At 32.0% G+C, this 15,359-nt stretch overlaps 1 protein-coding gene across 1 annotated transcript in view; it reads left to right on the top strand.

Annotated features, from left to right (window-relative positions):
- ATRNL1 (attractin like 1) overlaps positions 1 to 15,359 on the top strand; it is a 701,118-nt gene that overhangs the window by 252,338 nt on the left and 433,421 nt on the right. The window contains exon 21 of the mRNA XM_003787143.1: positions 1,935 to 1,987. Within this exon, the coding sequence (XP_003787191.1) occupies positions 1,935 to 1,987 (53 nt within the window). The remainder of the gene's footprint in view (positions 1 to 1,934; positions 1,988 to 15,359) is intronic.

Genomic DNA, 15,359 nt, shown 5'->3' with positions numbered 1-15,359 from the left:
CCCCCTCCCCATATTCTTAGGCTATTTGGTTATAGCTTTCATATAAAAAGGTTTAAATTAGTTTCATAATAGGGGTGTGTACATTGGATATTTTTTCCTTGAAATCAATATTTTGAAGAGAGATATCTGTACTCCCGTATTTATTACAGCTTATACTCACTATAGCCAAGATATGGAATAAATCTATGCATAAAGGGGTGAATGGATTAAAAAAAACTGTGGTATATGTACACAGTAGAATATTATTCAACCAGAAAAATAATGAAATACTGCCATTTGGGACACAACGTGAATGAAGCTATAAGACATTAAATAAGCAAAGCACAGAAGAGCAAATACTGCATGATCTCATTTGTGAGTGTAATGTAAAAATCAGTTGCTCTCACAGAAGCTGAGTAGAAATTATATGTTCGAGGTGAAGGGTTATGTCAATTACCCTGATTTGATCATTATAAAATGTATAGATGTATTGCAACATCATACTGTACCCCATCAATAGGTACAATTAGTTTTTTAAATTTTTCTAAATTTAAAAGTATTACAGGGGTACAAATATTTTTGCTTACATGGATTGCTTTGCAATGCTTGAGTCAAGGGTTATAGTGTGCCTATCACTCAGTTGTATTCATTGTAACTGTTGGGTACATTTCTGCCCATCCTTTCCCCTATCTACTCCTGGCTTGATTTCCATTGAGTTTTACTTCCCTCTATGCACATTTGTACTTATTGGTTAGTTCCAGTTTAATACTGAGTATATTTGGTGTTCATTTTTCCATTTTTGCAAAATGGTTGTTTAGGATAATGGTCTCCAGTTCCATCCAAATTGTTGCAAAAGGCATTAAGTCATCTTCCTTCAGGGCTGGGTAGTATTCCATGACACACACACACACACATATATATATATATCTCACATTTTTTAAATTGACTCATGAATTGATGCATTCTTTGGTTGATTCCACATCTTTGCAACTGTGAATTGTGCTGCAGTAAACATTCAAGTGCAGGTGTCTTTTTGATAAAATGACTTCCTTGGTTAAATACCCAGTAATGGGATTGCAATGTGTAAAATTATTATGTGTTAAAAACTGACAAACTAAATTTAAAAAAATACTTGAAACACTCATCTTTGTTAAAGTTAGTAGTTTTAGATTGTCATGGGACTTTAAATCATCTATTTGGGCAAGTAGCATATATAAGAAATATTATGAATAATAACGCAGGGCATATTATTTTGAATATTTTCGTATACTAACAGTAGTATTTTGAACCCATTTGTGACAAGTCAAGTTTATTTTTTGCAACAGAAAAAATATTCGTTCTCTTTCATTTGTTATTATCTTCTTACATGTACTCAAAGTTTGAGCTTGTGATATTAGTTTATTTTGTTTCAGTTAGCTATATTTTTATTTATTTTTATTTTTATTTTTCAGTTAGCTGTAATTAGAGAAACCTTTTTTCTGTTACTAGTATAGCAAGTCTTTTTTTTAAACTGTAGATCCACTTGTGTGGAAACTCAGGGAAAATATATTAATTCCAATGAATAACACAAGTAAGAAAATAATAATGGACTTTTGAAATCCCTCACTTTTTCTCTTCTATCTAAAAGTGTCTGTATCCTATTCTAGGCTTTGAACTTCTTCACATTATTAAGAAAGGATACATATCCCAAAACTCACAGTCACATCTCATCTGCCTTTAGTCTACTCCATGATCCTCTCATGTATTTTTTCTCCTCTGTTTCTTTTCTCATTTTTGCTCATATATATAGGCTTTCTACAGATAATTACTTTGAAGCCTCATTTTTAAAATTGTAATTAATTATATAGTTTTAAAGGTATTTTAAGTAAAGTATACATACTTTTTTTGCTTGAAGAAAAACATGGGGCTTGTGAATTGCATTGTTTAAGATTAAATGGATTTTTATGTTTCTGCAGATGTGACTCTGAAAATCGCTATGTTGGTAATCCACTTAGAGGGACATGTTATTGTAAGTATTTGTGTATTTTTCATTTCAAATACTTGGTTTATATTATTAGTTTCATATAATAAAGGTCATGTTGAATAACTAAAATAGCCATTAACATCTTATAATTTCTATTTCTTAAATATTGTAATGCAACTCCAACTATTAATATATTGCTAAGCAAAGCAATATCTTTTTGCTGTATATTTCTTAATTGTATTTGGTGCAAATTTTTCTACTCTGAAAAGTAAAATAGCCATCAATCTTATTCTGAACATGGAACAAAATATAGAATTAGAGTAAATTCATTTGACTTTAATGTAATCTTTTTCAGTATGATTAATTTTTGAACAAACATTTAGAATAATAGAATTTTGCAATAGATTTTTTACAGGAGGCAATTTTGGCTATTATTTATAAAACCATACTGATTTTGTACTGATTTTAATAGATACTTTATATGGTGGATATATGTTCAACTTTTAAGAAACAGCCAGTCTATTTCCCAAATGGTTGTAACATTTTACAGTCCCACCAGCAGTGTATGGGAGTTTCAGTTTTTCCACATTTCTCCATCCTTTAGACAGGTAGTCTTTTCAATTTTAGCTGTTCTAAAAGGTATATAATAGTAACCAATTCTCATTTTAATTTGGATTTCCCTAATTAATAATGTTAAGTATCTTTTCACATATGTGTGTGCCAATATGTATATTTTGTTTGATGAAATGTCTGTTTAAATTAATTGCTTACTGTTTTATTATATTGCTCATTTTTATGTTAATAAGTTTTAAAGATACTCTATTCTAAATACAAGTTCTTTGTCAGATATATAACTTACAAATATTTTTACTTGTTTGTGGCTTGTCTTTTATCTTATTAACACTATTTTTTTGAAGAGCGGTTTTTAATTGAAATGAAATGCACCTTATTACCTTGTTCATTTGAAAACCTTAGCCTACCAGAAGGTCACAAAGATTTTCCTTATTTTTTTCTGAGGAAGTTTTATATTTTTGGTTTTCCCTTTAGGTATAGAGTTCACTTTCAGTTCATCCTTTTATATGTAGTATAGTAAGTGATGGATTGAAATTATTTTCTTCTATATACAGATATTTAAATATTGAAGCAAAATTTAAGGACTGTCCTTTAACCAAAGAATTACGTACGCACCTTTGTTGAAAACAGTTGTCAGTATATATGTGGATTTATTTCTGGAATTTCTTTTCTGTTTCATTAAACTATTTGCTTATTTTTATGCCAACACATTTTATAATTAATGTAATTTGATAAGTCTTAAAACCAGATAATTTTTGTCCTCCAACTCTGTTCTTCCTTTTCAAACTTTATTTGACTATTTCATTTCTTTTGCATTTAAGTATGAATTTTAGAATATACTCGTTAATTTTTGCAAAAACAAATGCTAGGATTCATATTAGGATTCTGTTGAATTTATAGATAAATTTAGGAGAATTAACCTTTTTTGAGATAGAGTCTTACTTTGTTGCCCAGGCTAGAGTGACGGGGCTTAGTCTAGCTCACAGCAACCTCAAATTCCTGGGTTCAAACAATCCTCCTGCCTCAGCCTCCTGAGTAGCTGAGACTATAGGTGCAAGTCACAACACCTGGCTAAATTTTCTATTTGTAGTAGAAATGAGGTCTTGCTCTTGTTCAGGGTGGTCTTGAACTCCTGAGCTAAAGTGATCCTTCTACCTCAGCCTCCCAGAGTGATATGCCACTGGGCCTGGCCTGACATCTTAAATATAATGAATTTTTTGATCTATGAGCATAGCATATCTTTTTAATTTTTCATTAATTATTTTGTTATTCATATCAATAATATTTTATAGTTTTAACTGTTCAGGTTATTCACATTTTTGTCAGAGTTCTCTGTACATAGTTTATACTTTTGTTGCTATTGTTAATGGTAGTTTATAAATATTTCATTTCTAACTGTGTCCCACATTTATAATAATTGATTTTTATATTGATTTTGTATCCTGTTGCTTTACTAAACTCATATTTTGGTCCTAGCAACTTTTTTTTTTTTATAGATTCTGTCAGAATCTATACATAGAGAATAGTATTTTTTGCAAGTAATGGCAGCTAGAGTTCTTCCTTTCTGATCTGGATGCCTTTCATCTCTTTGGCTTGCCTTGCTGCAATGGCTAGTACCTTCAATCCAATAGTGAAAATATGTGGTGAGCATGCTAATATTTATTCTTTCCTGTTGCTGATCTTAGAGAGAGAGCATTCAGGTCTTCATCATTTAGTCTGATAGAGTTTTTTTCCTTGCTGCCTTTATCAAGTGCAGTATTCTATTTCTACTTCACTGAGTATTTTTATTAGAAGGGATGTTTGTCTAATGTTTTTTCCTGTGTCAATTTAGATAAAGAGTTCCAATTTTACTTTGTTAATTTGGTGATTTTAGATTTTAAATTTGATGAATGGTATAACATAATATGAATATACTATTTTTGGGGGATCCACTAACAAGTGGATGATCTCTAGAATGGTTTCTGTGTTGTGGTTATGAAAAAAAAAATGCTGCTTTGAACATTCATATGGTCTTCGTGTGGGCATATGTTTTTATTTTCCTTGAGTAGATTCCTAAGAGTATAATTGTAGAATTGCTTCATAATCTTATGCCTGACTTTTACAGAAGCTGCCAAAAAATCTTCCAGCATGTTTGAACAATTTTCTTGTTCATACTAGCAATTTGTGATTGTTTTAGTTTCTCCACATCTTTATCACACTTGGTATAATCTGTCTTCTTGATTATAGACATTCCAGAGTGTGCATAGTGGTATCTTATGGCTTTAATTTGTATTTCTTTATTGACCCATAATAATAAGCTTAATTTCTTGTGTCTTTGCCTTGACCATATTTTGCTGGGTGTTTAAAATATATAATATTTTCTAATGTTTTTCTTGCTATTTTAAATTCCATTTTCTATTTGTTTGCTATCTAACAACGAAATTAATTTGAGTGTATTTATTTTATATTCAATGAACTGTGTTTATAGATTTGCTTAGATTTATAACTGCAGTTAATTTTATTACATGCAAATATAGATAGTTTTATTTCTTTTCCAACCTTTTTATCCCACTATTGGGTTGGTGGAATCTCTGTTTCAGTGCTGAATCGCAGTAATGATATAACCTTCTTTATCAATGGGGTATTAATTATAATTTATGGATATTCCTTGCATCAATTTAAGCAAATTCCTACCTCATCGCACTAAAAGATTTGTTTATTCTTTATTTCAGATTAACTAGAGATTTTTATCATTTATGCCTTTTCCTTCACCTTGTTAAATGATTAGTTGCATTAATTGATTTTCTCATGTTAAACATCTTATTTTGGGCTAAACCAAACTTACTATAGTTATGGGATGTTATTATTTGGAAGACAGCTAAATATCACTTGTTTATATTTTATTTAGAATTATTTCCACTATGAATGAATGTGGTCTATTTAGTACAGGATTTTTTCTAACTGAATGACCTTTGATTGTGGTTTTTAGTATTTTTTCTTTTCTATCTACATATTGTATAATTATGGTAGTAGCTTTGAAAATAAACTTGGAATGATCACTGTCTTCTTTTAAAACAAAAATAGTTAAAATTTTAAGGATAAGATAATTAACCCAAAATTTCTAGGTCTGATACTTTTAAATTGGTATTTTTAAAAGCTTTTTGTTTTGCTATTTCATAACATCAGGTTTTGTTTTATACATCCTTTCCACTGTTTTCTGAAAAATTATTATTTTTTTACCATGAAATATTCTGTTTTATTTAGTAATTGAGAATTTGGCATAGCATGATATCTAAGTATATCAGTTTAGTATATGTTCATTGTGATTTTTAGATGAAGTTGAATAATTTTAACTTCAAAATTTATATATAACATTGTTTTTGTTTCAAAATCAGAGTAAATTTCTAGAAATTAAAATTAAGGAAAACATTGGTCAAATTTCTTAATCTTTTTTTTTTTTTTTTTGAGACAGAGTCTCACTATGTCGTCCTTGGTAGAGTGCTGTGGAGCCACAGCTCACAGCAACCTCAAACTCTTGGGCTTAAGTGATTCTCTTGTCTCAGCCTCCCAAGTGGCTGGGGAATTTCTTAATCTTTTTGAGTTATTTTCCATATCAGTAAAACAGAGATGTTGTACGTGCTTCCTTATTTACATATATTTTTATGTTTACTGCTCATCTGAAATGAATTTTAAGATTAAAATGAGAGTATATGTGATTAGGTTATGTAGTTTGCTTTTGTAAGGCTACAGTCTGAGTTGTTGCGTCCTTCACCCAGGAAATGCACCATATATCTGTGCAGTTGGATATGAACTTACCCAACTCCTCCCTTTAATTAATTGAGTTTTTCTTTCATGTGAATTTATAGTTGTTAATCTACTAGTTTCATTGAGTATTTTGTTTTTTAGTTCATAAATTTTAGGTTTTGTTTTCAGTAATTTCCTTCTCTTAAATACTGGTGGTATTTTGCCTACTTTTGTTATACAATTTTATTATTTGCATTAATTCTACAGATTTAAAAAATTAATTATCAGATATACACACACATATATAAATAGATATGATTTTCTTAATTTCTCATTAAGTAGATGTTCCTTAACATCGTTAACCATCTTTTGTATTTTTTCTGGTTTAAAAAGCAACATATAAAATCCCAAATGTTATTAAGACATTTTTGTCCTCCGTGGGACAATGACAGTGTTTGGAAACATTTTTGTTTGTCACGGCTGGAGAAGGAGTTATGGGTGTTATGGGCATCTTGTAGATAGATAGGGTTGCTGCTAAGCAGCCTATGATGAACAGGCCAGCCTCCTCAGAAAAAATGATTTCCCTGGCTCAGGGTATCAATATCAATAGCGTTGAGGTTGAGGAACTCTGAGTTAGTGGCTTAATCAGATTTAGATTTGTATGGAGAACACATTTTATAGGTTGTTCTGTGTTTTAGAAGAGCCATATAATGTCTGATAGTTTCTCTTTTTATGTTTTTAGCAGACACTAGTGCTCAATATTTAGATATTAATTGATAAAGATTGCAAAATTATCATATTCCAATTCCTTCTTTATTTATTAATTTGAATACTGTTGTAAAAAACAAATTTTCTCTCATCAGCTACTTGGGTATTCAGTGTTATCATTCATATAGGAAATACATAATAAATAGTTTTTCCCTTTATTTTTATTTATTCCTTTTGTTTCCTTCCTTTTTATGTACTTATTTCTTATTTGCTCAATATCTTTCAAAGGTGACAGTTAGTTTTGTTCTCGTATTACTATGCACTTACAGATACCTATATAGGTATATATTTCAATTCTGTGCAATTATTATTCCTACTCATGCTCACATCAATTAATTTCTGTGTCATTTAAATTATATTTATTATCTACCTTTTCCACATTTTTTCTGTGTTTTTAAAAAAATTCATTTCAAGCATATGGGATTTATTTTATAACAATAAATTATTTTGCCTGATTTTTTAAAATTAGATAGTCTTCCTTGACTTTTTTGGTCTTTAGATTTCACTGTGTCCCTAAAGAATAACTTGTTACATTTGTGAACTCATCCTATTATACATATATGAAATAGATTAATGTTGAAGACTTTTATTAGAAGATTAACATTTTTTTTCTAGATTAGAGGTGTCCAAAGAAATGCAATAGGAATCACACATGTAATTTTTAAAAAAGTAAATTTTTAATTTAATTAAATTTAAAGAAATGCAATAGGAATCACACATGTAATTTTTAAAAAAGTAAATTTTAAATTTAATTAAATTAATTAAAGTAATTTTAATTTTTAAAAAAGTAAAAGAAATAAGTCAAATTAATTTTGATAAAATATTTTCATTTTAATATGTAATCAGTATTCAAAATAAGCAAGTCATTAATGAGATATCTTACATTACTTTTGTGCTAGTGTTTGATACACAGTTTATATTCTTTACTTATAGCATATGTCAATTCATATCATTCACATTTCAGCTACTCAATAGCCACATGTAGTTAGTGGCTACCCTCCTGGACAACTCATCTCTGTATTACATAGCACCCTGCTCCTTTTAGAAGTGTCGAAGGAATGATCATCAAGCACTAGATGGCAGTCTTGCCATTTGTTATGAGATCTTTCAAGTTTAAGACTGAAAGAAAAGTGTTTAAAAAAGAACAGGATGGTAGTTCTTATAATAGTGTTAATGGAAATTATTCCAATTTTAAAATTAGATCGAAACCTAAGGTGCAAGTTCACACTATAACTTAAAGCAATTGACTGCATTGTTGTATTAACTTAATTGAAAGTAATGTATCCGCAGTTGTATCCTACACAGAAAAAAAGATATTCTAGCAATGATATCTAATTTCGTTAGCCCTTACTCAATTTATTATTAGTAAACATAAAAAGTAGTATTCATATAGTATAGTTTCTTTATTCTTCAGTGCTTTCTTTTTAATTGTAATAACCACTTTAACAAAGAAAATTTTAATACAAAGTGAAAGACTGGACTGTGAAAATGTTACAGAGATGATACATTTCATAAAGTCACTTTCTGCAGTTATCTACTTTATGCCACTACTGTACTAATTCTTTAAGTACATGTAATAGCCAAACTACTAGTTATAGTGTTTTAATATATTTCTAAATAATCTAGCATATTTTGATTTATTTCACCTTTTACTTTTTAAAAAATTCCTACTTTATATTCAATTTATTTTATTGCTTTTTAGAGTTCAGTGTAGGATTTGTTGTTAATAATACACTACCTATTTTGAGAGTAGGGAATTTAAGTTAAAAAAAAGCCAATCTCAATTTAATTACTTACTGTGGTATGTCACACGAAACAATAAAAGCAATTAAAATTTGAATTAGCTCATATTTAATGGAATTATTTTTTGTTCTAAAACTGAATTAAAAATTACTTCTTTGAAACTGCAAATGTTATATTTTGTTAGTGAATGTTTTACATGACTTTTTAACAGTTTAATATAAATCACTATTTAAATAGGACCTGGCTGGAGCATCTGCAAATGGGGCAGGGTTGTCTTTAGGAACCCAGAAAATCTGCATTCTTATATATAACACATTGAAGACATGATGGATTGAACATTATCTGATAAAACATAATGAGTCACATTTTTTGCATTTTAACCTTGTTCTTTGATTCATCAGTGATTTTATCAAATTCTCTGATGCTTATGTATCAGTACTTTTTAGAGTTTTATCTCAGAACTATTTAATATTTTAATATAGTCCAGAGTGAAGGATAATATAACACAATTATTAAAAAACTTAAAATAGCTGAGAAAAAAAATGCTACTGAGCTAATGCAGAAGAAAGATGAAAAATTTATTTGATCTATGTATTTTATAGTATGAGTGGTACATTAGTCTGGTTGCATAAATAAATAGACTCACTGTAAAAATAATAATCAAATAAAAGAAAAAAGTTTAAGGAAGTAAATAAAAATCTCTTAAAACCTCCCATCAGGTCTCCTAAGTTAGGCTGTGTAGTCTGTGCTCTGGTTAAGGGTACTCAGCTGAGAAGAGGGAGCTGGGACACAGTATTAACATTTCCCACTGAGCCGTGTACCCTAGGGTGCTCTACCTGCCTTCACCAAGAGGGTAATACTTCCTTATTTGTATAAAATGCTGACGAAGCTAATAAAGGCACAGTCTGCCTTTCTAAATAAATCTCAGTGCCATGTTCTGAGAATGATTATACAACATTTAGGTCCTAGCATGCGTAATATTGTTATTGTGAAAATTTGTTTATAGAAATATAGTTCCTTATTTAGCATCACTTATTAAATAACCCTCCCCCCCTTTTTCTTCAACAGGGAAAACAATGAACTGACTTAAAAATAATACTGTAATACTTAAATCCCTTACTATGTCAGGTTTTTAATATGTTCTAGCTACCTTAGTCCTCAAATGAGAAAGGTATGCTTATTTTTCCCATTTTATATATAAGAAGTCACAGGTAGAGAAAATTAAATTAATCTCAACAGCGATGAAGTGGTAAAGCCAGGTTTTAACCGAGGTCATCGGGGACTATAGGCCCTATTCTTAACCATGGGTCATAAAACCAGAGAAACAGAAATTAGCAATATATTTAACCAGAGTTGTTTTTATATGAATAAAATAAAAACATCATGCTGAAGGAAATAAAAAGAGGACCTAATTAGGAAGTCATACCATTTTCTCAAATGAGAAATCCTTTTTTTTGTGGTTATAACATAGGGTCTCACTGTTGCTCAGGCTAGAGTGCAGTGATGTTGTTATAGGTGACTGCAACCTCAAATTCCAGGGCTTAAGTGATCCTTCTGCCTCTGTCTCCCAAGTAGTTGGGAACACAGGCCACCATGCCTAGATAATTTTCTTTCTTTTTATTTCTTTGGAGAGACAAGGTTTTGCTGTGTTGTTCAGGCTGGTCTTAAACTCCTGGGTTCATGTGATCCTCTTGCCTGGGCCTCCCAAATTTCCAAATTGCTAGAATTATAGGCATGAGCCACTTCCCCTGACTAGAAATGAGAAATCTCCATATGAATATATCATACTTTCCAAATTGATACAAAATTTTATGCAGTTTTAATTAGAATTTCATTTAGTTGAAATTTTCAAAGGGCATATATTAAATCTAAAATAAATTACCTTAAGTTAATGTTATATAATATACTTTAAAATTCAGTATGCCAGGTGTGGTGGCTCATGTCTATAATCCTAGCACTTGGGAGGCCAAGGTAAGTAGATTACCTGAACTCACAAGTTCGAGACCAGCCTGAACCAGAGTGAGACCCGTGACTCTAAAAAATAGCCGGGCATTATGGCAGGCACCTGTAGTCCCAGCTGTTTGGAGGCTGAGACAAGAGTTGCTCGATCCCAAGGCTTTGAGGTTGCTGTGAGCTATGACTCTAGAAGCAAAATTTCGCCTTCAGTAGGTTCTTGATCTCAGTGATTCAAATAATCCATGGACCACAGATAGTGGTAAGACAAGATTTATTTTATAGAAAAGAATACAAAACCACCAAAGCTTCTGGCAGAGAGAAAAATGCGAAGTCAAGCAAAAAGCTCTCTCTCTGGGTTCTTTGTCCTGGGGCATATAGATTGTTGCATGGGTCCTCTGTAGTTACACCTAGCAGGGACTCTATAGTTACATCTAGTGTGGACTAGGTAGCAAATGAATGGCTACAATCTGTTTGGTTCCCAGGCCTAGGAAACCTACATGGAATTGACCCAGCCTGGGAAATGGGGGTTCCCTGTTCCGCTACAAGTGCAAGGAGAGGGAGAAACTAAGGTCCTGGTGTCTTCCCAGCAGTTGTCTGGCCCTTCTGGCTACTGGAGCCTCCTGACCCCCGACTCCCACCCCCATAGCCCACTGGTTCCTTTGCCAGCTGCTGCCTCATTATTGCCGCCAGGGCGGAGGCAGCAGTTCTGCCCCTCAGCTCCACAGAGCTGGCTGGTGTGCGGCCACCTACCCACCACCACCCCCATCGGGCCAATCAACTCCACAGCACTCTACCCAGGGTGAGCAAGTGAGACTCTGTCTCAAAAAAAATTTTTTTTTTCAATAAATTAAGTACAGGAAGACTAGTGAGAAATAACCCACTTGATAGATAACCAAACATACTGTAACTCTACTGGCTCCTATACTGATACTGGAATATAACCAATGAACAAAATGGAGTATAGGATTAGATTCCTGGTCATTTGGAAATTTATATGGTGCTATGGTTTGAATGTTTGTTGGTTCCAAAACTCAGACTGAAATTTAATTGCCATCCTAACAGTGTAAAGAGATGATACTGTTATAATGGGTGAGTTTGGCCTACTTTACTGTCAGACTGCCATAGGATGACATAGAAAGAAGGTTCTCACCAGCTGCTGGCCTCTCAATCTTGGACTTAAAAGTCTCCAGGACTATGACCTAGTAAATTTGTTTATTATAAATTAAGTACGCTGTGATATTCTGCTCTAGCAGAATTTCAGACTATGTAAGTGTTAGGATGGAAATACAAGGTATGTGATAATGGGAGGAGCCATTTGTGGTAGTTTTTTGCAGAATGAACTAAGACATAAGTAATTTTATATTTCTAAGCCTTTAATGACTTAATCTGCTTGTTTTTAAATATTCTAAACTTTAGATTGTGGCTTTGCATTTACTAAAGCTTTTCCTTCAATGCTACATCTCCCTCTAATATTCCAACTCTACCATAAATGACTCCTCCTCCTGTTAGCACATAACTTGTATTTCTATCCTAACAGTTATATAGTCTGCAATTATCTACTTTTTTATTTTTTTCTTGAATTAGGGTTTTCCAGTAAAAGGAAATTTTACTGGAATGAAATTTTGTGAACCTAGGCCCTTATCTTATTGGTCTCCCATCCAAGTACTAACCAGGCCCAACCCTGCTTAGTTTCTGAGATCAGATGAGATCAGGAGCGTTCAGGGTGGTATGGCCGTAGACACCTTATCTTATTGGACTAGAAATGTGTGTGGCTCATATCAGCCTTTCAGTAATATTTAGTGGCAGTACATTCATATAAATTATTAATAAATAAGTGAATATACATGCATTTTGGCTATATATGCAAGCAATTTTATTGATAGGGACCAAAAATGTTTATAAATAATTTTATAGGTTATCAAGTAAAAGTTACTTTAAGTTTGTTATAGGTATAATATGCTATTATATCATTGAAAAACTTTAAGCATCAGGCATTTTCATTTTTAACTTAGCCTATTGAACATTTTTTCAAATAAAATCAAAGCAGATTCCCATAAGTTGTAGAATAATTGAAGTTTAACTCTTTTGAGATACTGTGAAGCAAAGGAAGGTGGTTTCCGAACAGATCATGGAGTGTTATTAAAAAATCCTACATTAGAATCATTACTGTGGTGATCATAATCCATTCTGTTTTATTTATTGATGAAAAAAAGTAAGACCCAATGAGTTTTGGTGTGTCTTTGGTCACGTCATCAGTAGTGTTCAGAGTTTGAGTCAGAACTGTGTGCTTTTTCTATAATAGTGTATCTAGTAAATATTGAACTCGTAAAATTTCTGCAACAGGTTTTACCTTTGTAATATTCTTACTGTTCTAATCTCAATAGAAATTCTTTTTAAAAAAGAAATTTTTTTAGACAGGATCTTGCTCTGTTGCCCAGACTAAAGTTCAGTGGCATCATCACAGACTATAATCTCAAACTCCTGGGCTCAACTATCCTCTTGCCTCTGCCTTCTGAGCAACTGGGAGCATAGGCATGTACCATCATGGCCATCTAATTTCCTTCTTTTAGGAGAGATGGTTTTTTTACTATGTTGCTCAGGTTGGTCTCAAAGTGATGGCAGATGCTCCCATCTGCCCTCCCAAAGTGGGAGGTACCCCACCTGGACAAAATTCTTTATTAGTAATTGTAAGCGTAGTTTGTATTGTTCATCAAACAAAGGAAAACTGATATTTATTGCATATTTATGTCCAAAACAATTTCATATCAAATATTTTATTTAATACTCTCAAGCGGGGATATTTTCCTTAATTTGCTTTTTGGAGCATTAGAGCTTAGAGAGAGTGTCAGTTATTGACATTCACTGACTTTTGTTGATTCATTCTACATAAATTTTATTGACTAGCTACTTTGAAAGACTCTGGGGGTACCATAGCAAACAAAACAAATTCTGATCAATTAAAGCTTATAACTGGGAAAATAGATATTAAACCAATTACCTAGGTATTATTTTTATAATAACTTTGAGAATTATAGATGCTTTGGAAATGTATTACAAGAGGGACTGACTTAATTTATGGAATAGGAAGTCAGTGAGGTAAGGAAATAATTGAGTTACTTTTGTTTGTTTGTTTCTTTTGAGATAAAGTCTCACTTTTATGTCGCCCTTGGTAGACTGCCATGGTGTCATAGCTCACAGGAACCTCCAAATTTTGGGCTCAAGCGATTCTCTTGCCTCAGCCTTCTGAGTAGCTGGGACTACAGGCACCCACCACAACTCTGGGATATTTTTTGTTGCAGTTGTCATTGTTGTTTTGGCTGTCCTGGGCTGGGTTCAAACCTGCTAGCCTCGGTGTATGAGGCTGGCACCGTAACCACTGTGCAACAGGTGCTGAGTCAGTAATTGAGCTTTGATGTGAAGGATGACTTGGTTAAGAGTAATGACTGTGTAAAGACAGGAAGAAGTAGAATCAGAAATGACTGCATGTTTCAAAGTTTGTGGCAAGAAAAAAATGCAGTGTTTGAGTTGCTAAGAGAGAGCTGGTACTGAAGCACATAGAACAAGGTAGAAGCTAAGAGGTGAGAGACTTAGGAGATCTGCAGGATCCAAATAATATAGTGCTGTATAGAACATGTGAAATTTGGTCTTTACAAGAAAAATGGGAAACTATCAAAAGGTATTAAAAAGAGAGTCAAATGTTACATTTTACTTTTAAAATAATCATTCTCCTTGCTGGAAAACAGCTTGAGGGTGGGGGGAAGCAATAGAGCATGAAAGGTACCATTTTTGATTCATTTTCGGAGGCATTTTCCCGTAGCTACATGGTAAACCTTACTAGGACAAATCGAGAGTATGAATGTACTTTATAATCATGAACTTATATTCAAGTTTTATCATTTACTAGACAATTGTTCAAGTCAGCAAATACTCTTATTTATAAACATGCCATTGTTTAACAAATTTTTGGACTCTTGATATTGTTTTTAGGGTCTGTGTGTATCCTTTCAGAGTCCTCAGGATGACTGGTAATATATGATCATGAAATTAAATATTTATAAACATGTATATAACTGTGAGTAAATATTATAAGGGAATCTGACTTGTGAACTATTTCAGATTTAGAAATAAATATAGTGAATAAGGAACTAAACTGACATTCATTGAATACCTTTTTTTTTTTATGATATAGTCCTTTCTAAGCCAAATACACACACACACACACACACACACACACACAGTTGTATAATCCACAGAGCAATCCCTACTGGACCATTGAGTCTCACTGAGTTTCATTACTTTGGATAAAATAACTTAGTTGGTATATACGTGGGAAATTACAACCAAGAGCTTCTTAAATGCTGTAGATAATGCTAACATAAAAGTGAAATAGTCTTAACATTGACATGTTGAAAAAGCAAATTATGAAGCTGTAGTTTCTTTTTGGAAAAATCAAATGTAAAATTTCTCAATTTAAAATTTATGTACAAGAATTGTGGTTCCCAAATGAGTTAGGATTTAGATGAATAGCACTGTTAATACAGATGCACAAGTCAAGATTATTTTCATTTCTGATCCTACCACGTGTACCTTATTTTATCTCAGAAATATAAATATTTCCAGTATATATCTTGATGATTTTTTTTTATCACTGGTT

This window comes from Otolemur garnettii, unplaced genomic scaffold, assembly GCF_000181295.1.
Source record: "Otolemur garnettii isolate 467f Iridium unplaced genomic scaffold, OtoGar3 scaffold00021, whole genome shotgun sequence".
Taxonomy (NCBI): Eukaryota; Metazoa; Chordata; class Mammalia; order Primates; family Galagidae; genus Otolemur; species Otolemur garnettii.
Note: the sequence above shows the minus strand (reverse complement) of the source record. Positions and strands in the feature narration are given on the sequence as shown.